General features: G+C 54.8%; 2 protein-coding genes across 5 annotated transcripts; one reads left to right on the top strand and one right to left on the bottom strand.

Annotated features, from left to right (window-relative positions):
- Positions 1-2,319: 2,319 nt before the first annotated feature.
- TROAP (trophinin associated protein) lies at positions 2,320-11,421 on the top strand. Of its 3 annotated transcripts, XM_054527926.1 has the most exons (15): positions 2,320-2,939; positions 3,194-3,342; positions 3,435-3,627; positions 5,081-5,238; positions 5,327-5,464; positions 5,656-5,738; positions 6,251-6,303; positions 6,792-6,913; positions 8,514-8,642; positions 8,748-8,831; positions 8,982-9,041; positions 9,440-9,574; positions 9,728-10,625; positions 10,902-11,095; positions 11,261-11,421. In XM_054527926.1, the coding sequence occupies exons 2-15, from the start codon at positions 3,199-3,201 to the stop codon at positions 11,306-11,308; spliced, it is 2,439 nt and encodes an 812-aa protein (XP_054383901.1). In that variant the 5' UTR covers positions 2,320-2,939; positions 3,194-3,198; the 3' UTR covers positions 11,309-11,421. The 3 variants fall into 3 exon arrangements, with proteins under 3 accessions (XP_054383901.1, XP_003778070.1, XP_009245959.1); XM_003778022.4 differs by lacking the exons at positions 5,081-5,238; positions 5,327-5,464; positions 5,656-5,738; ... (7 more) ...; positions 10,902-11,095; positions 11,261-11,421 and adding an exon at positions 3,744-4,305; XM_009247684.3 differs by lacking the exons at positions 5,081-5,238; positions 5,327-5,464; positions 5,656-5,738; ... (7 more) ...; positions 10,902-11,095; positions 11,261-11,421 and adding an exon at positions 3,820-4,303 and having other exon boundaries at positions 2,727-2,939.
- Positions 11,422-12,186: 765 nt separating this feature from the next.
- Positions 12,187-17,205, bottom strand: C1QL4 (complement C1q like 4). 2 transcript variants are annotated; one of them, XM_054527928.2, is made up of 3 exons: positions 15,941-17,205; positions 13,090-13,229; positions 12,187-12,887 (listed from the first exon to the last, which is right to left on the bottom strand). In XM_054527928.2, the coding sequence occupies exons 1-3, from the start codon at positions 16,475-16,477 to the stop codon at positions 12,881-12,883; spliced, it is 684 nt and encodes a 227-aa protein (XP_054383903.1). In that variant the 5' UTR covers positions 16,478-17,205; the 3' UTR covers positions 12,187-12,880. The 2 variants fall into 2 exon arrangements, with proteins under 2 accessions (XP_054383903.1, XP_024112957.1); XM_024257189.3 differs by having other exon boundaries at positions 12,188-13,229; positions 15,941-17,204.
- Between the last annotated feature and the right edge of the window lie 3,246 nt (positions 17,206-20,451).

The raw sequence follows: 20,451 nt of genomic DNA on the forward strand, positions 1-20,451 counted from the left end.
TGGGGAGAGGTCAACGGATAGTGGTAGCCTGACTCGATGTGCATTTTGGAAAGATGACTCTAGCTGCTATATGGAGAATGGAAGAGTGTGAAGAGAAAGAGAGAATAGGGGATGGAAGACCAACTAAGACACTCTTGCAATTGCCTAGGTGAGACTGAGGTGGATTAGGGTGGTGCTAACAAAGAACAAGAAAGTAGATGGGCCGGGTGCAGTGGCTCACACCTGTAATCCCAGCACTTTGGGAGGCCGAGGCAAGTGGATCACTTGAGGTCAGGAGTTCGAGACCATCCTGACCAGCATTGTGAAAACCCATCTCTACTAAAATACAAAAATTAGCTGGGCATGGTGGCTGGTGCCTGTAATCTCAGCTACTAAGGAGGCTGAGGCAGGAGAATCGCTAGAACCCGGGAGGTGGAGGCTGCAGTGAGCTGAGATCAGGCCACTGCACTCCAGCCTGGGGAATAGAGCGAGACTCTATCTCAAAAAAAAAGAAAGAAAGAGAGAAAAAGAGTGAGAGAGAGAGAGAAAGAAAAAAAGAGAGAGAGAGAAAGAAAAAGAAAGAAAGAAAAGAAAGAAAGAAATTTTTTTTTCTTTTTTGAGACAGAGTCTCACTCTGTCACCCAGGCTGGAGAATGCAGTGGCACAATCTCGGCTCACTGCAGCCTCTGCCTCCTGGGTTCAAGCGATTTTCCTGCCTCAACCTCCCAAGTAGCTGGGATTACAGGCATCAGCCACCATGCCCAGCTAATTTTTGTATTTTTAGTAGAGACGGGGTTTCACAATGTTGGTCAGGATGGTCTCAAACTCTTGACGTCAGGTGATCCGCCCACCTCGGCCTCGCAAAGTGCTGGGATTACAGTCATAAACCCAGCCGAAAGTAGATGAATTTTGTTGTTGTTGTTATTTGTTTGGTTTTTTTTTTGAGACGGAGTTTTGCTCTTGTTGCCCAGGTTGGAGTTGCAGTGGTATGATCTCGGCTCACCTCAACCTCTGCCTCCTGGGTTCAAGCGATTCTCCTGCGTCGGCCTCCTGAGTAGCTGGGATTACAGACATGAGCCACTAAGCCCGGCTAATTTTTGTGTTTTTAGTAGAGACGGGTTTCTCCATGTTGGTCAGCCTGGTCTTGAACTCCCGACATCAGGTGATCCCCCTGCCTTGGCCTCCCAGAGTGCTGGGATTACAGGCGTGAGCCACCGCGCACAGCCTGAAAGTAGATGAATTTTAAAGATATATACAATTAGTAAAGATACCTTATGTATCTTTAAATTTTTTTTTTTATAGAAACAGGATCTTGCTACATTGTCTAGGCTGGTCTGGAACTCCTGGCCTCAAGCGATCCACCTGGGCCATCCAAAGTGCTAGGAAGACGCCTGTAACCCCAGGCTAGACAATGTAGCCAGATCCTGTCTCTACAAAAAAACACAAAAATTAGCTGGTGGCGGGCACCTGTAGTCCCAGCTACTTGAGAGGCTGAGGTGCGAACTCAGGAGGCCGAGGCTGCAGTGAGCTGAGATCGCATCACTGCACTCCAGCCTGGGCGACAGAGTGAGACCCTGTCTCAAAAATGCATAAATAGTAAAATTAGAGTGAATGAGAGATGGGATATATAAAGGGAGTGGGAGGAGTTAAAGAGTAACTTCTCGGTTTCTGGCTTGTGTAAGAATAACTTCTGTGATTGGTGGGGAAAATCCACCAGGGTTCTGTTAACTTGAAAGTGTTGTTCATTTCCTGTCCCCCATTAGGGGTTACCCCTTCCATCTTAAGCAGGATATTCTAGGATCTCTGTCTCACAGCCTTGCCCACCAATAACCGGCAGGTGAGCCCGCTCTCCCCAGACCTCTAGATCTGCAAAAGGCAACCTGGAAGCAAGGAAACCCCCAGCTGTGAGTAGCCATTCAATTCTGGTGCTGTGGTAACTGAGTTCAAAAACAATGAGTCTTGTTACCTACCCGTAAAATGAAAGACACCTCACCTGACACCTCACTGGGTTGTGAGGCTCCAAGGAGCACACATATTGTTAGGCTCAGTTCGATTCCCTCCAGCCCTCTCCGCCCGTTTGAAAGTAGTTCCTTATCCCGGAGACAACGTGCAGATGTTCTCTCTTTCCCTCTTTATTTTTTTTAAGACAGGGTCTCTGTTGCCCAGGCTGGAGTGCAGTGGCGCGACCACGGCTCACTACAGCCTCAACCTCCTGGGCTTAACACGATCCTCCTGCCTCAGCCTCCAGAGCGGCTGGGACTACAAGCGCGCACCACTGCACAGGGATTATTATTATTATTTTATTATTTTGTAGAGACACAGGTGGGAGTGGTCTCGCTATGTTGCCCAGGCTGGTCTCAAACTCAGCTCAAGAGATCCTCCCGCCTCGGCGTCCCAAAGTGTTGGGATTACAGGCGCCTGCCACCGCGCCCGGACGCAGATATTTTCTATGGGCATGTGGAATGGTGACCCCAAAGCTTGGCGCCGTGCTATGGTCAAGCCGGGTCGGGGGCTCGGGCCAGCCTTCAACACCGTTGGCAGCAATGGGAACGATCAACTGTTCTCTCACTACCGTGACGTCGCCCAGTCTGCCAATGGCCGGCCCCTCGCCGGTCCCGAGGCCTCGCGAGAGCTCCCGTGGCTACGCCTTCCCCGGCCTCGGAACGGCCCCATCCTTCCTCTTTCCCCGCCTCCCAGCGGCGCTCCACTCTCGGATTGGCTGATTGATCCGAGTCAGTTTTTTTCCTCGCCAGAAAGCGGTTCGACAATTGGTCCTTCTTTTGGCCCCTCCTGCGAAGCCCGCGGATTGGACGGCTGAGTCTGGGCCTCTGCAGGAGCGCGGCCGGGCCAATCAGGAGCTTGGAGTATTTTACAAACTGGGGAAGTAGCTCCAGCAGTAGCCGAGAGAGTCAGGGGAAAAGCGGAGAAAGCTGGGTCGGCCCTGAGGGGCTCTCGGTAAGGTAAGGCACGGGGGTCTTGGAGGGAACGAGGGCTGCTGGGTTCATAGGGAGGAGGGCAGTTTGGGGCCCGAGGGCGAAAGAGTAGGCTCGGGGTGTCTGGTGATAGCACCCATAAGAGCGGTCTTGCAGGCGCCTGGGGCTTGTGGGCGCGTGGATTAGGGCGGAGGTATCAGGGATGGCAGGACAGGTGCCCCGAGAACTGGTTGATCTTTGATCTCAGATTCTGCCTGCCTTCTTCCCCGTCTCAATTGTAGCCATCATGACCACCCGGCAAGCCACGAAGGATCCCCTCCTCCGGGGTGTATCTCCTACCCCTAGCAAGATTCCGGTACGCTCTCAGAAACGTACGCCTTTCCCCACTGTTACATCGTGCGCCCTGGACCAGGAGAACCAAGATCCAAGGGTAAGAGAGGCCTAATGGGGGAAGACAGTAGTCACACCAGTAATGCACCCCAACACTAAACCTCACCTTTTTGTCCGCCCTCCCTCCCCTAGAGATGGGTGCAGAAACCACCGCTCAATATTCAACGCCCCCTTGTTGATTCAGCAGGCCCCAGGCCGAAAGCCAGGCACCAAGCAGAGACATCGCAAAGATTGGTGGGGATCACTCAGCCTCGGAATCCCTTGGCGGAGCTCAGGCCTAGCCCTAGGGGCCAAAATGTGGGGCCTGGGCCGCCTGCCCAGACAGGTACCTGTTGGAGCCCTGGTAACACGGCCTCCATGGCTGAGTAGGGGACTAGGAAGGGTAAAAGTGGGGTTTGGGGTTTTGCACTCACTCCTGCTGTCTCCTACTTACTGTGATAGTCCTGGTCCCAGCTCCTGGAAAGCTCTTTGCTCTTAGAAGATCTCCCTTTCCTCCAGCAAAATGTCATCTCGCCAGGTGCCATGGCTTGTACCTGTAATCACAGCTACTCAGGAGGCTGAAGCAGGAGGATCACTGGAGGCCAGGAGTTGGAGACCAGCCTGGATGACAGAGGGAGATCCCATCTCTTTAAAAAATAAATAAATAAATAATAAATGTCACTTCTTCTGAAGCCTTTTCCAGTTCCCCATGTCACAATCAGTTGCTCTGTGTTCTCCTAATACTTTGCAGCACTTCTTTTATAACGTATATACCTTGGCTTGAGTCTGTTACCTGTCTATAGTTTGATGATAGCTTCTTGAGGATAGGGGCTTTGTCTTATTCTTATGGGACCCCAGTGCTTAGAATAGTGTCTTATGTAACATTCTATTTGGTGACCAGGTGTGGTGGCTCACGCCTGTAATTCCAACACTTTGAGAGGCCCAGGCAGTAGGATCATTTGAGCTCAGGAGTTTGAGACCAGCGTGGGCAACATAGTGAGACCCCATCTCTTTTTCTTTTTCTTTTTTTCTTTTCTTTTTTTTTTTTTTTTTTTTTGGAGACAGAGTCTTACTCTATCCCTCAGGCTAGAGTGCAGTGGCACGATCTCGGCTCACTGCAACATCCACCTCCCAGGTTCAAGCGATTCTCATGCCTCACCCTGAGTACCTGGGATTACCAGCACCTGCCACCACACCTGGCTAATTTTTGTTTTCTTTTTTTTTTTTTTGAGACGGAGTCTCGCTCTGTCACTAGGCTGGAGTGTAGTGGCACGATCTTGGCTCGTTGCAACCTCCACCTCCCAGGTTCAAGTGATTCTCCAGCCTCAGCCTCCTGAGTAGCTGGTACTACAGGCATGCGCCACCAGGTCCAGCTAATTTTTTTTTTTTTTTTTTTTTTTGGAGAGACGGGGTTTCACCATGTTGGCCAGGCTGGTCTCAAACTCCTGACCTCAGCTGATCCACCCGCCTCAGCCTCCCAAAGTGCTGGGATTACAGGAGTGAGCTACCGCGCCCAGCCAATTTTTGTATTTTTTTAGTGGAGACAGGGTTTTACTATGTTGGCCAGGTTGGTCTCAAACTCCTGACCACAGGTGATCCACCCGCCTCGGCCTCCCAAAGTGCTGGGATTACAGGTGTAAGCCACTGCACCCAGCCATCTTTTTCTTAAAAAAATTAAAAAAATAGCCAAATTCAGTTGAATGAGTCTCTTGCTCAACTTGTACCTCGTAGTTTCTATGCTAGGGTCCCTATCTCCCTCAGCCTTCCCCCTTCCTTTTCCTTCTCCTCTTTCCTTGCAGAGGCTCCAGGGACCATAGAGTTTGTGGCTGACCCTGCAGCCCTGGCCACCATCCTGTCAGGTGAGGGTGTGAAGAGCTGTCACCTGGGGCGCCAGCCTAGTCTGGCTAAAAGAGTACTGGTTCGAGGAAGTCAGGGAGGCACCACCCAGAGGGGCCAGGTAATGAAACAGGATGTGAGGAGACCAGCCTAGGGGGCGCTGAGGGGGGCATCCTGAGCTGTGCTGACAGCCTCTGTTGGTGTCCCAGGGTGTTCGGGCCTCTGCATATTTGGCCCCCAGAACCCCCACCCACCGACTGGACCCTGCCAGGGCTTCCTGCTTCTCTAGGCTGGAGGGACCAGGACCTCGAGGCCGGACATTGTGCCCCCAGAGGCTACAGGCTCTGGTGAGTGCCCTTGAGGGGCTGATACTCGGTGCTTCTGGGAGCTCCTTCCAGGGACAAAGCTGGGCTCTGGGAGATGAGGTACCTCATGATGAGGCAAGGGATCCTACTGGGGGAGATGGGGTTGGTGGTGAGGCCTGAGGGTTTGGGGTCCACCTCTGATTCGGTTTTCATCTCTTGCTCCTGTGGATCAGATTTCACCTTCAGGACCTTCCTTTCACCTTTCCACTCGCCCCAGTTTGCAGGAGCTAAGAAGGGAGACAGCTGGCAGCAGCCGGTGAGAAAGGAGAGGGTGTGGGAGAAGGTCACCTGGAAAAGAATGAACCAGTGTCTGATACAGGAATCCCCCAGAGTTGGGGCCTTCCAGTAGCCTTAGGACTCCCCACCAACTCAAGAGGGGAAGCAAGAAACCTGTGATTACCCGGGATGAGCCCTTGGGATAGGGTTCAGGCTTTCACAACCAGGCCTCAGTGTGACATCAGTTTACTCAAGTCATGGGGGGACAGGGAGGACAGAAATGTGCTATCTCTTTTGTTTAGTGGCTAGAGTATAGACTGTGGCAATAAGTGAGATTTGGGTTTATATCCTAACTCTTACCACTTACTAGTTGTGCAAGCTTGCCTTCACCTCTCTGAGCTTTGGTTTCTTTGTCAAGTGAGAATAACATTTGTACCATCATTAGAAGTTGTCATGAGAATGAAATGAGATGATGTTTGTAAAGCACTTAGCACATGTCCAGCTCATACTTGGTATTCAGTGACTGCTGGCTAATGTCCTTATTGTCATCAGGACTTCAGTGAGCCAGGCCTCAGGATTGCTCCTGGAGACCCCAGTCCAGCCTGGTGAGTGTGTCTGGCTGTGGGGAGAGAACAGGGGCAGTTGGGCTGCCTGAAGCAGGAAACAAGACCAGAGAAAACTCAGCAGGCTGGGAGGAAGCATGAGGAAGTGGGAGGCCGGGAGGCTAGGTCAGAAGGAGAAGGAGAAGAGACCTTCTAGATAGGCCAGCGGTTGGCACAGTTGCACTTTTGTCTAAGAAGATGGTCTCCATTTCAGCCCTCTCTCTGCCACTTCCCGCAAGATTTATCTTCCACTCACTGTTTATCCCCAGCCCCTAAGTGCCATCACCACATCCCCAGCCTACTCAGACGTTCAGATTAATAAGTGTTACTGAGATACTGTTGGGTGTTGAGTGGCCGCTGGATGGGTTCCTGTCCCTAATAGTGCAATGGGGGCTATTAAACTAATATACCCTCTTCAGAAGTTGCAGAACCCTGTGCCAAACTTTGGTGGGTGTTCTAGAGTCTACAACAAATGTCCTATTTCTTCCTAGCTTTCTCTCTCCCTAAAGGAGAACATGAGGTTGTCACTCGCTCAGATGAAGGAGGTGTGGCCTCTCTTGGTCTGGCCCAGCGAGTACCATTAAGAGAAAACCGAGAAATGACACATACCAGGGTGAGATGCGACTCTCCTGGGATGGTGGGTGGGAGGTGCAGGAGATGCTTGGGAGAATTTTGCTGCAGCAGCCAACACTGAGAATTGTAGGTAGAGCCAGGAAGTCCTGGGCCTCAGGATGTTACTGGGTAGGTTTACCCCAGATGCACCCAGTCCCTCTCCAATGTGAGACTGACCTCTCTTTATCAGATGTCTGGGGCCTAGGGTAAGAGGTCATATTTGTATCACCATCAGATCAGTGCTAAGGGTGAGACAGATCTGACACTTGTCAGCCAAAAGCATTCATCCCTTGGCTCCACAAATATTTACTGAGTAGCACCAGCCTACTGAGTGCCAGGCTCTGTTCTAGGCTCTGGACATACAGCAATAAACAAGTTCATATTCTAGAAGGGGGAGACAAGAAATAAACACAGGTATAAAATAAATAGTGTCTCAGATGATGGTAAGTTCTCTCTAAAAAATAATAATAATAATAAGGCACTAAAGGGGAATTGGGAGCAGGGGAGTTGGTATTGCAATTTAAAATAGATTGGTCAGGGAGCTCTTACTGAGAAGATGATGAAGTGAAGACCAGGGGTTGGAGGAGGAGTGAGATATGTTGACATCTGGGGGAAGGAACATTCCAGGCCAAGAGAACTGAAGAGGTAAAGACCCTGGGGAGGGAATGTGCCTGGCGTGTTTGAGGATCAGCAAAAAGGAGAGGCCAGTGGGATTGAAGCAGAGTAAGAACAGTAGGAGATATGGTTGTAGCGATAACACGATCGGATTGGGTAAGGAATTGTATACCAGTGTAAGTCTTTGGCTTTTCTTGGAATGAGTGGAAAGCCATGGGGAGAGGGGTTGATCGAGAAAAGTGACATGATTTGACTTAGGTCTTTTTTTTTTTTTTTTTTTTTTTTTTTTGAGACGGAGTTTCACTCTTGTTGCCCAGGCTGGAGTACAATGGCACGATCTCCGCTCATTGCAACCTCTGCATCCTGGGTTCAAGTGATTCTCCTGCCTCAGCTTCCGAGTAGCTTGGAATACAGGCATGCACCACCACGCCTGGCTAATTTTGTATTTTTAGTAGAGACAGGATTTCTCCATGTTGGTCAAGCTGGTCTCGAACTCCTGACTTCAGGTGCTCCACCCTCCTCGGTCTCCCAAAGTGCTGGGATTACAGGCCTGAGCCACCATGCCCGGCTTGACTTAGGTCTTAAAAGAATCACACTGGCTGCTGTAGTGAGAACAAGATATAGGAAGACAGCCAGGCGCGGTGGCTCACTCCTGTAATCCCAGCACTTTGGGAGGCCGAGGCGGGCGGATCACGAGGTCAGGAGATTGAGACCATCCTGGCTAACATGGTGAAACCCCGTCTCTACTAAATATACAAAAAATTAGCCGGGCGTGGTGGCGGGCGCCTGTAGTCCCAGCTACTCGGGAGGCTGAGGCAGGAGAATGGTGCGAACCCGGGATGCGGAGCTTGCAGTGAGCCGCGATCGCGCCACTGGACTCCATCCTGGGCGACAGAGCGAGACTCCGTATCAAAAAAACAAACAAAAAAAGATATAGGAAGACAAAGAGGGCAGGGATCACTCTTCCACCTTTTTCTTCTTCACAGGACAGCCATGACTCCCACCTGATGCCCTCCCCTGCCCCTGTGGCCCAGCCCTTGCCTGGCCATGTGGTGCCATGTCCATCACCCTTTGGACGGGCTCAGCGTGTACCCTCCCCAGGCCCTCCAACTCTGGTTTGTGTCAACAACTGGGGGCTGGGCAGGGGCAGAACAGTCTGGCCGGAGATCCTTGCTAGGTCTGGGTTTTGTCCCTGCTCAGCCACCCACGTCTCTCCCCAGACCTCATATTCAGTGTTGCGGCGTCTCACCGTTCAACCTAAAACCCGGTTCACACCCATGCCATCAACCCCCAGAGTTCAGCAGGTAAGAGAGGGCATGGGGAGGTGGCTGGCATAAGTCACAGCTAGGGGAGAAAGGAGATGGATGGGTACAGGAGAGAGAAGACAGAAGCAAGGGGAGGCTGAGTGCCATCTGTGGGTGTCAGGCCTTGCTGACATCTCACTTCTGTGCCAGGCCCAGTGGCTGCGTGGTGTCTCCCCTCAGTCCTGCTCTGAAGATCCTGCCCTGCCCTGGGTAAGTATCAGAAGCTTCCCCCTACTGAGATCCCTTGCCCTGTGCTGCCAGCCTGGAGGCCCAGGAGTTTGAGGCACATGTGCTTTCTGGGCCAGGCATGGTGGCTCACACCTGTAATCCCAGCACTTTGGGAGGCTGAGGTAGGAGGATTGCTTGAGCTCGGATCTTTGAGACCAGCCTGGGCAACATAGTGAGACCCTGTCTCTACTAAAATTTTAAAAATTAGAAAGTGCTCTCTGGAAAAGCTGCCTAACTCTCACTGCTTCTCTGCTGCCCCTCCTAATGTACATCTAGGGCCTCTCAGGGGCTTCAATCCATTCCTCATGAGGGTGAGACGCAGGCTGGTCTTTCTCCTGCCCCAGCCTGGCTTTCTTGTGTGCCTTGTTCCTTGGTGACAGGAGCAGGTTGCCGTCCGGTTGTTTGACCAGGAGAGTTGTATAAGGTCACTGGAGGGGTCTGGGAAACCACCTGTGGCCACTCCTTCTGGACCCCACTCTAACAGAACCCCCAGCCTCCAGGAGGTGAAGATTCAAGTGAGTCTGTGTGGGCAACAGCTTTGATGTCTATTGAACAGTGACTGGGCTGAGGAAGAGGGAAAACAGATGGGGGATCGGGAATAGGACAGTGTGGGTAGACTACTGAACGCACATCTTGATGTCACACTGGGGTGCTCTCTCCCACCACAGCGCATCGGTATCCTGCAGCAGCTGTTGAGACAGGAGGTAGAGGGGCTGGTAGGGGGCCAGTGTGTCCCCCTTAATGGAGGCTCTTCTCTGGATATGGTTGAACTTCAGCCCCTGCTGACTGAGATTTCTAGAACTCTGAATGCCACAGAGCATAACTCTGGGACTTCCCACCTTCCTGGACTGTTAAAACACTCAGGGCTGCCAAAGCCCTGCCTTCCAGAGGAGTGCGGGGAACCACAGCCCTGCCCTGCAGCAGAGCCTGGGCCCCCAGGGGCCTTCTGTAGGAATGAGTCTGAGATACCAGAGCCCTCCTTCCAGGAACAGCTTGAAGTACCAGAGCCTTGCCCTCCAGCAGAACCCAGGCCCCTAGAGTCCTGCTGTAGGAGTAAGCCTGAGACACCAGAGCCCCCCCCCCAGGAACAGCTTGAAGTACCAGAGCCCTGCCCTCCAGCAGAACCCAGGCCCCTAGAGTCCTGCTGTAGGAGTAAGCCTGAGACACCAGAGCCCTCCCCCCAGGAACAGCTTGAAGTACCAGAGCCCTGCCTTTCAGCAGAGCCCGGGCCCCCAGAATCCTGCTGTAGGAGTGAGCCCGAGATACCAGAGCCCTCTCGCCACGAACAGCTTAAGGTACCCGAGCCCTGCCCTCCAGCAGAACCCGGGCCCCTTCAGCCCAGCACCCAGGGGCAGTCTGGACCCCCAGGACCCTGCCCTAGGGTAGAGCTGGGGGCATCAGAGCCCTGCACCCTGGAACATAGAAGTCTGGAGTCCAGCCTACCACCCTGCTGCGGTCAGTGGGCTCCAGCAACCACCAGCCTGATCTTCTCTTCCCAACACCCGCTTTGTGCCAGCCCCCCTATCTGCTCACTTCAGTCTCTGAGACCCCCAGCAGGCCAGGCAGGTAAGGAGTTGGCTGGGAAGGAGTGTGAACACAAGAGGTCCTCATCTCACTGTGAGCTGCACCCCTGCCCTGCCCCTACCCCTGCCCCAGGCAATCCCGTGCTTCCACACCTTCCACCCTAGCCCAGCCTGGCTCTCCCTCAGGAAGAGGGGAGGGGCTGCACTTCCAGCCCTGTGCTCCTAATTGGCTTGGCCGTTGGTGGGGGAGGAGGAGAGGACAGTACATGGTGGAAGTATAGGACCCCAGACCCCCCTCTACATTTTCTATGCCCCTCAGGCCTCAGCAGTCTGGCCCCTCGAACCCTAGCCCTGAGGGAGCGCCTCAAATCATGTTTAACCGCCATCCACTGCTTCCACGAGGCTCGTCTGGACGATGAGTGTGCCTTTTACACCAGCCGAGCCCCTCCCTCAGGCCCCACCCGGGTCTGCACGAACCCTGTGGCTACATTACTCGAATGGCAGGATGCCCTGGTGAGACTCCAACCCACAGCCCAGCTGTGGCTGCACAGTGAGCCTGATGGGAGGTGGGGAACAGGGACAGGGGGCCACCTGGGCTTCTTCACAGAGAGGTCAGCAGGATGGCTTGGCTACAGTGCAAGGTTGGCTGGGCTGTGACAAGGTCTTCTCTGTCTCCAGTGTTTCATTCCAGTTGGTTCTGCTGCCCCCCAGGGCTCTCCATCATGAGACAACCACTCCTGCCCTGCCGTGCTTCTTCCTTTTAGCCCTTATTTATTGTCGGTCTGCCCATGGGACTGGGAGCCGCCCACTTTTGTCCTCAATAAAGTTTCTAAAGTATCCACATGTCTAGCTAAGTGTCCAAACAGGCCAGCTACTGCTGTTACTCTCCCATTGCCCACAGGATGGCAGTGTCCTCCAGCTCAGAGGCCAGCCCTGGGCTCTTGGGATCCCCCAGGCTCCCATCCAGAAGCCATCCTGAATCCTGAAAGGGAAGAAGGCAACCCACTCCTGCCTAGCCCACCCCCTTGCAAGCTCTGAGCATCCCACTCCTGCCAAGCCCACTCCCTCACAAGCTCTGTAAATATGTTGGAGAGCAATTGGAACCCCTGTTCCCCTTGCTTTTTGAGATCAGTCCCACTTAACTTGCAGGAGCCCTAGATGACTCCTTCACCCCCTAGAGCTCCTGTTCTAGAACTCTCTGCATGCATTGGGCAGAAAAGCAGAAGCACCAGACCCAGACCTTTGGAATCGTCTCTTGTTAGGTTGGTGTCTCCCTCCACCTACAGCGTGAGGCCCCAAAGCTCTCCTGAAACAGACCATCCTTCTTCCTCCCCATAGCAGAGTAGAAGCACACACACACAAACACACACACACACACACACATACCCCTTTTCCGCCAGAGGCAGAGTCTCCCTCCACCTACAGCGTGAGGCCCCAAAGCTCTCCTGAAAGAGACCATCCTTTTTTCCTCCCCATAGCCGAGTAGAAGCGCACGCGCGCGCGCGCACACACACACACACACACCCCTACACCCCTACACCCCTACACCCCTACAGCGTGAGGCCCCAAAGCTCTCCTGAAAGAGACCATCCTTTTTTCCTCCCCGTAGCAGAGTAGAAGCGTGCGCCCACGCGTGCACACACACACACACACACACACACACACCACTTTTCCGCCAGAGGCAGGCCTTGCCTGGAATTAACTAAAACTTTGCCTCTGGCAGGGACTGACAGCACGGTAGGAGCCCTTTAGAGGAATGAGGGAAAGGGTCAGCCACTTTCCCCCCAGTCTATGCATCAAGTTAAGCAGCCACACACAATCCCCCAACCTCACTTTATTGGAAGAGGCAGCAGCAGCTGTAGCCCCGGGGCCTAGTCCGGATAGGGGGGAATGGGGACTGTACAGAATGCGTTTTAAATGCTAGGAAAGAATTCACTGGTTCCTCCAGTTCACAGGAAGGCTGCCAAGGCTGGAGCCTGAGCCTGAAAGTGAAGATGAGGGGACGAGAGGGTGGCGAGAGAAAGTTGTCGTGACGGAGAACCTGAACTACCCTGTCCTAATGTCTTCTCTTGCCTAAATGGGCTCCTCCTGTTTCTGTTATTTCCCTTGCAAGCTGCGGGGGCTTCCCTCCGGCTTTCTGGGCCTCTGAGTCCCGCCAGTAAAACTGCTCCCCATCTCTGTACAAAAGAGAAAGCCACGACCTCTGCCCCTATGGGGTCCAGCGCGCACTTGGGTGCGGGTGATCCCTCCGGAAGTCGCTCTGCTCCTCTGGCCGGGTATCCTCCTCTTCCCGGCCACTTATACCCTTGAGCACCAAGAGTTTGCCCATTTAGGCCGCCTCTGGGAACAGGAGGGTCCACCCCACCGCCAGGCTCTCAAAGGGTGGGGTGGCGCCTCGGGTGGGGCGGGCTGGAGGTGGGTGAGAATGGGAGAGAAGGGGCGAGCGGGGGCACGGGGCGGGGCCGGCTCAGTCGGGGTAGATGATGAAGCCGGAGAAGGTGCTGTACTTGTTGGTGTTGCCGCCATGCACTTTCCCGCCGTCCAGCTTGATGAAGACCTCGTCGCCCACGTCCAGGTGCAGAATGACGCTGTTGCTGGCGTAGTCGTAGTTCTGGTCCGCGTCCTGAGCAATGGCGCTGGCCCGGACCTATCGAGGGAGAAGAACCTGCTCATGCTCTGCGTGGAGCTGGGGTGACGAGAGGAGTCCGGGCGGCTGGGCGTGCGAAGGCGGCCGGGCAGCCGCCGCAGGGGCTGGGGAGGGCCAGGGAGAAGCGTAGGACATCACGGAGTTGCTCCAGCTCTGCCATTCACTAGCTGTGTGACGCGGAGCAAATTCCACGCCTTTTCTGGACCTCGAGTTGACTTATAAAGTGAGGGACAGTAATAGAACCCACCTCATAGGGTGTTAAGATTAAGTGAATTACTACGTGTGAAGTGTGTTCAGAACAGTGGTTTGCTTTTTTTTTTTTTTTTTTTGAGATGGAGTTTCGCTCTTCTTGCCCATGCTGGAGTTCAATGGCGCGATCTCGGCTTACTGCAACCTCCCGGGTTCAAGCGATTCTCCTGCCTCAGCCTCCCTAGTAGCTGGGATTACAGACGCCCACCACCACGCCCAGCTAATTTTTTCTGTTTTTAGTAGAGACGGGGTTTCACTGTGTTGGCCAGGCTGGTCTCGAACTCCTGATCTCAGGTGATCCACCCACCTCAGCCTCCCAAAGTGCTGGGATTACAGGCGTGAGCCACCGCGCCTGGCTCAGTGGTTTCCATTCTTAAATTATTTTTAATGCATTTTCAAATTACTATTCTCATTTTAAAAATAAATTTTGCCAGCCAGGCGCGGTGGCTCATACCTGTAATCCCAGCACTTTGGGAGGCCGAGGCCGAAGGATCATCTGAGATCAGGAGTTCGAGACCAGCCTAACTAACATGGAGAAACCCCGTCTCTACTAAAAATACAAAATTAGCTGGGCGTGGTGGTACATGTCTGTAATCCCAGCTACTCGGGAGGCTGAGGTCGGAGAATCGCTTGAACCCAGGAGGCAGAGGTTGCGGTGAGCCGAGAACGCGCCATTGCACTCCAGCCTGGGCAACAAGAGCGAAACTCTGTCTCAAAAAATAAAATAAAATAAAAATTTGGCTGTAGGATAATTTCTAAAATTCTGAACCGGCTGGGACCTCCTGTCAGCCCTCGTGGAGGGTTGGCTTCCCCAGTGGTGGGGCGGGCATAGGTGTGCCTGTGCGTGTGCACAGGGTGTGGGCCATGCTAAGGTGCACTGTTGCGCTTCGCCTGTGGGCGCGGATTTCCCGACCAAGCACCCGCTGGTGCCCAGGCGTGGGGGGCCGTCTTCTGCCAGAACAGGGAGCACTTCCTCCCCTCCGGGCTCATGGCGGTCACTTCGGGCCTCCAGCCCCCCTCTTCTAGAAAGTCCCACAGGGGCTGGTTATTAACTCATTAATTATTCATCATTATTCTAATCACTATTTACCGTCCCCAGGGCCGCAGCGCCCGCGCCGAAGAATACAGAGTGGGAACTGCGCAGTCCCCTCCCCCTCGGAAACACGCACGAATTAGTTACACACTGGCCCCCTCCACCTCCTCCCAGATACCCCGCATAGACCAAGCACACCTACTCGGTGTCATATGCAGATAGACACGGCTCTACCCTCACATCGCACTCCGCACTCACACACACTCCCTGACACACATACATATTCTTTCACTCCATGAGGACGCACACTCGCTCCCTTTCCCCGGGTTCCTGGGGCAGCCCTGCTGGGATGAGATCCCAAAGCAGGTCTGGGGGCAGGCAGACGCTGCCGCGGTACCAGGCTCCTGCAGGCCTGAAGCTCCTGGGTCGCCACCACCCCCTTCATGCGGGACATCCAGAGGTCACCACTCAGCCCCAACCTCCCTCTGCGGCCTGTGCAGCTCTGGCACCTTCTCCCACCTACCCCACACCTGCGGCCTCTAGTTCCCACTATGTATGACATTTTGGTGCCAGAGCTTAGTCTTTGGGGCTATTCCCCGAAAACAGAGGCAACAGTGACTCCAACTGCCCACAAGGGCAGGGAACTGTGGAACCTGGATACTGAGAGATTGCTAGGGAGGGTGTGGGGCCTACAAGACCAGGCCAGGGTCCAAGGCTTTTCTACCTGTCCCTTGCCTCTTTCCTCCCCCAAATCCATTCATTCCAGCCACCTGGCTGACCCTTGAGCTGCCAGGCCACAGACTCAGCTGAGGGCAAGGCTGTTCTAGGCCCCCAGCCCTGGGGTGAGCAATAGGACAGCTGATCGGCAGGTGAAGTGAGCAAGCGAATGTTTTCTTCCTTTTATACCTTTTCCTCAAACATCCAACCCGAATGCCCTCAACATGAGAACAGCTGCCGACTTCCTATTGCCTGAGACATGGATTCCATTCTAGTTCGAAGGAGCCTAGACTCCGGTTAGCTGGTCCAATGCAAGGCTGAGAGACCCAAAGGCCAGGGGGGCTGCCACAGAAGAAAGGATAGCCCAAGACAGGACGAGAAAAGAAGCGAGATGGCAGGGCGAGACACCAAAGACATCTGGTGTTGCCCATAGTTGCAATGTGAGGTCGCAGCTGCAGAGACACTCAGGTTTGAGTCCTGAGTTCTAATTCTAACACCATTCCTACACTCCGTGAGGCCCTAGGCAGAAGGTTTTCCTTCTCTGGCCCCCAATTTCCTCTGTGGGTAAATGAAGTCATCTATCGTTCTTGGCAGCCTCGCGTTCCTGGATTCAGTGACGCCGTTTCGGGGAATAATCTCAGGTTGTGGGATGAGTGCAGGGAGATCTAGAGAGCGACCAGTCTGAGCTGGGTTGGGGGGAGGGGCATCTCACCTGTCCGTTCTTCATGAGGTCGGCCCACATGCTGGTGCCGTCGCCGCCGCGCATGAGCACGTGGTAAGCGAAGAAGTAGACGCCTGGCATGGGGCAAGTAAACTTGCCGCTGGCTGCCTCGTAGGCGTTGCCCACGTTGGTCACCACGTCGTCGAAGCGCAGTACCTCGTAACCCTCGTGAGGCCGCCGCAGGCCCGCGTAGAAAGCAATGCGAGGCACGTAGCCGGCAGCGGGCGCCACCCCGCCCGGACCTGGACCGGGAGGGCCCGGGGGTCCTGGCCTGCCGGGTTCTCCTGGGGGCCCTCTTGGACCTGGTGGTCCAGGGGGCCCCCGCAGGCCTGCTTTCCCGCGCCGGCCCACCTCTCCCTTGGCGCCTGGCGGGAAGGGGGGCACGGAAGCAGGCGCGCCGTCGGGACCCGGGCCACGGGGCCCATGCGGGTCGCACACCATGCGGCAGCGACCCAGCATCTCGTAGTGCGCTGGCCCGCGGGAGCTGTGCACCAGCAGCGGGATGGCCACTAGCAGCAGCAGCACCATGGCCACCCCGACGGCCGCGCCCGCCACCCTCTTGCGGCGGCTCAGCCGCGACGCGGCCAGGGCCAGCAAATCTTCCTCACTCTTGGGCGCAATGGCTGCCGGGGCCCGGGGCTCTCCGCTGGCCCAGGAGGTGGTGACCCGCCTTGGGCCTGGGTCTGCACTCCCCCGACGGCTGCCCCCCGCTCCCCTTACCCTGCCTCTGCGGGCTCCAGCCGCGGCGGTGCCGCTCCCCAAGCCGTCCGTCAAGGGGAGGCCCCTCGTGGGTTACGTCAGGGGCAGCTCCCGACGGTCCAGAGCCAGTGGTCCTCTAGTACCCTCCCGCTCAGTCCTAACGATCCTGGGCACCTGAGTTCCGCAGCTTCTCGGACGGCTGGTTTCTTACGGATCTGAGATGCCTGCTCTCCAGACCGCTGCTCTCTCAGGGATGGCGCGGTGCCTGGGTCCCAGACTGCCCAGATAGACCGCTCCCTGCTGGAGCGGGGACTGCTCCCAGCGCTCCGGACGTCCCGGGCTCTGAGCTGCGGGTGCTGCTCACCGGGCGCGATCTCCTAGTAGGTTTTGCGCTCTGCCTCTTGGCAAGCACCGACTCACCTTGCTACCCCTGCCGCGGCCCCAGCCCCTGCTAGAGCCCTGGTCCGCGCCTCTCTCCTGCGGGTGCGGTCCCTCTCCGCCTCCCTAACCTTCCTCCCCTCCCTCCCGGGCGCGGGTGGTGTGAGGCGCCGCGCGGCGGGAGCCACTATAAGCGGCCAGAGGCGGAGCGACCCCTGGTGCCCAGAGTGGGAAGTGCGGGGGCGGGGCAGGCAGCGGCCCCCACCCACGTCCTCCCCGCCTCCCCTCCACTCCCCCACCGCCCCTAGGTTCCTTCCCGGTTCTGAGCGGGTTCTTCAGGGTTTCGCGGCCCCCACTGTATCTTTACTTTCACCCTTTACCCGGAGTTTGGCATTCTCAGAGCCCAGAGGAAACCCAAAACAGCGATGGGATAAAGAGGGGTCAAGATACAAACACGCAGAGAAGACAGGGGTAGATTCCCGAGCTAAAATGAAGGGGAGGGACCTCACAAACAAACAGAAAACAAAATAAGAAGGGCTAGAAAAGATAGAAATTCACCACCCCACGCAACTCAGCGCCCGTGACCGAATAACATGGTAGAGGATTCAACTGATACTAGTTGGCCTGAACTGGAAAAGGCAAATCTCTAGCCAACCCCACCCCCACCCCTCAGTATTGGGGCGCGGAGCGGAGTGTGTGTGTGGTGTGTGTGTGTGTGTGTGTGTGTGTGTGTGTGTGGAGAGAGAGAGAAAAAAAAATAAGAGAACAGACCAGCCCAGGGGAGAAAGCAGGAAACCGACAAGAAAGCAGAGAAGGAGCGACAGAGAAATCAAAGAGAAGGAAAGCTAGATAGAGATGCAAAGACAGAGACAAAGCTTCGAAAAGAGACGGACTGACAACCCCAGAGTGGGAGAGGGAGAGACAGAGACAGAGGAAGAGAGACAGAGCCGGGACAGGTTGACAGATCGAGAGAGAAATGTAAATGGCGCGCTGCAGAGAGACACCCAGGTCCGTGTTTGGACTCCAATGTGACATATCAACTGTGGGGAAGACGCGGGGGCAGGGCGGCTCTGCCAGCAGTGCTAGGCTCTGGGCCTGTGCATTGTGACAGTGTGCTCCAAAGTGTGGAGGTGGCCATGGGATCCTGGCCCTGTGTGTCCCTGGGTGAGTGCGATTGTGGATTGTGTGTTATCTTTGTGTATGTATATGTGAGGGCTGTTTGAAGGGAGGTATTTGTACTTGTCTTCCTCTTAGTCCCTCAATTTGGAGCCCACAAATGCCATTTTTCCTACCTTGGGACTGAGAATGAAGGAATCTACTGGACAGAGAGGAAGTCAGAAGACAGCTGTCTTCTCATTTGCCCTGCCCAGCTCAGCCCAATGCCACCCCTGCCCTGGTCCCAGACTTTTCCAGTCCCAGGAGTCTCTGCCCCTTCCTCCTTCTTCCAGAGTTTGTTGTTAGATGAAACCCAGAGAAGTTGGATCCCACATAATGGGTATTTGGGGTGGGGGTTGAAGTTGGTCATGCAAATTAATATAAGTAAAATGCAGATTAGGTGCTAGGCACCCTCCTGTAAGAGGGGACTGTATCTGTCTTTCAGAGCGGCCAAGACATTGCTAGACAGAGGCATTGCTAGATCAGAGTCCAGAGAAAAAGCTACTGGCTGCATCCCTTCTTAGGGCCTGGGCCTTCTGGGGAAAATGTCTTGCTCACAGGGACCCCAGAGGCTAGGAAAACAGGCACTAGGACTGGTAAAAAGTGGGGGCATTTGGAGACCCTGGAGGCAAGCAGCTGCAAAGGCCTCTTAGAGACCAGGATAAGCCAGGACTGTCACGTATGGGAATACATTGTGTAAGATAGAGGGCACAGGGCACACCAGGGCATGATTATTGGATGGAGAGTGATTTCCTCCTCTCTTGTTTTCTGTACTCCTTCCCTGCACCCCCGACCCCCACCTCATAATGATGCTGGGAGAGAGAGGTTCCTGAGGCTGGGCCTGTGTTGGGGGTTGGGGGAGGCCCCTACATGTCTGCAAGGAGTGGGAGAGAAAGGATTGGCAGTCAGTGGGGGAGGGGCCTCCTCCTCCAACCATAAATACAAATTTTATTCAAGGTCTTTGTCGCCATTTGTCTTCCTCGGGGGGCTGAGGGCCGTGTCAGCCCTCTGCATGTCTAATTCTGGATCTGCTCCCCCAGGCTGGATGATGGATGGATCAGAGAGCAGGCCCAGGCTCACACCAGCCTCCCCTGCCTGATCCTCAGGCCCCATCCACCCCAGGTCCTGACTCCTCTCCCTCCCTTTGCCCTCCCTCCACTCACCAGAGGCCCCCTCTGCCCAGCCGCGCTCCTCACTCCACTCATTCTACTCACCAAGGCCCCTTTTTTAAGTCCCTCACCTCAGCCCCTTCCAGGTCCCAGTCCTCTTCTCTCTAGAGCTTCCCCTCTCCTCCCATCCCGAGCCCAGGCTGTGAGCTGTGGTGACCAGCAGGGCTGCAGGCAGCAGCGGATCTGTGTGGTGGGGGGAGCCGGCTTGGCTCACGGGGAGCTGAGGGGCCAGCTCCATGAATTTATTCATGTTCTGTTGCTCTTTTCCCACACTCTGGAATGAAGCTGCCAGCTCACCAGGTCCTTGTTGCTTCCCCTGCAGCTGCCACATTCTGCCAAGAAGGGACCTGGGTGGGGCCAAGGCCAGCCTGTGCACCTGGGGCCAGAAGCCAAGTGTCTGGGCTCGAGGGAATGCTGGGGCCCAGGCCGGGGTCTGGGACAATTTTCCCAGAACTCCTCTGGCAGCCAAACTGGGAAGCCCCAGGGAGGTAGTATGGTTGGGAATGGGAAGTAGGTAGAGAAGGGTGTGCTGCAGGACAAAGAAGGGGCAGTGGAAGTGGGGGGCAGAGTTGGCAGGGGGAGGGGAGAGGAGAAGAAGCCTTTAACAGTTTCCTAGGCTCCCCCATTTAAAGGTTAATGCAGCCTTCAGACAGACCAGTCTGTCCTTGACTCTGCATTAACCTTGACCCTAACCCCTATTTATATACTTGACTCCTCTTCAATCCTAAAATGAATTTTAACTCCATAAACTGACTCTAAATGGAATGCCTCCCTCACCTGTCCTGGAACCCAGGGGGATCCCCAGAATCCCCCCCCAGGGCTATAGCTAGGTGTGTGTCAGAGTTCTGAGGACCAGACTTTGGATTAGCATGTGATTAGCATATGATTTGCATGTGATATGTGCCTTCTACTCTGCGGAAGTTTTCATGTTAAAATTTTATGAAGTCTAGTGGAAAGGTCCTGGCTCCTTGAAAGTCCTCTCTTTTTGTTCCTTCTCTCACACTTATTGTCACTGACCCAGACCCCCTCAAGAGAAGAAAGGGTGTGAAGAGGTGAGCAATAGAGGGCCCTTGGGAGGGAAGGCTCCAGCAGCATGATATG

This window comes from Pongo abelii, chromosome 10 (assembly GCF_028885655.2).
Source record: "Pongo abelii isolate AG06213 chromosome 10, NHGRI_mPonAbe1-v2.0_pri, whole genome shotgun sequence".
Lineage (NCBI taxonomy): Eukaryota > Metazoa > Chordata > Mammalia > Primates > Hominidae > Pongo > Pongo abelii.

What these genes read in the sequence shown, in the direction of transcription:
- TROAP (XM_054527926.1), top strand. Translation starts at nt 3,199, where the DNA reads ATGACCACCCGGCAAGCCACGAAGGATCCCCTCCTCCGGGGTGTATCT. An exon ending in AAGATCCTGCCCTGCCCTGG is followed by an intron (nt 9,042 to 9,439) that starts GTAAGTATCAGA and finishes CCTTGGTGACAG; the next exon opens with GAGCAGGTTGCCGTCCGGTT. An exon ending in TCCAGGAGGTGAAGATTCAA is followed by an intron (nt 9,575 to 9,727) that starts GTGAGTCTGTGT and finishes CTCCCACCACAG; the next exon opens with CGCATCGGTATCCTGCAGCA.
- C1QL4 (XM_024257189.3), bottom strand. Translation starts at nt 16,477, where the DNA reads ATGGTGCTGCTGCTGCTAGTGGCCATCCCGCTGCTGGTGCACAGCTCC. An exon ending in ACCTCATGAAGAACGGACAG is followed by an intron (nt 13,230 to 15,940) that starts GTGAGATGCCCC and finishes CTCCCTCGATAG; the next exon opens with GTCCGGGCCAGCGCCATTGC.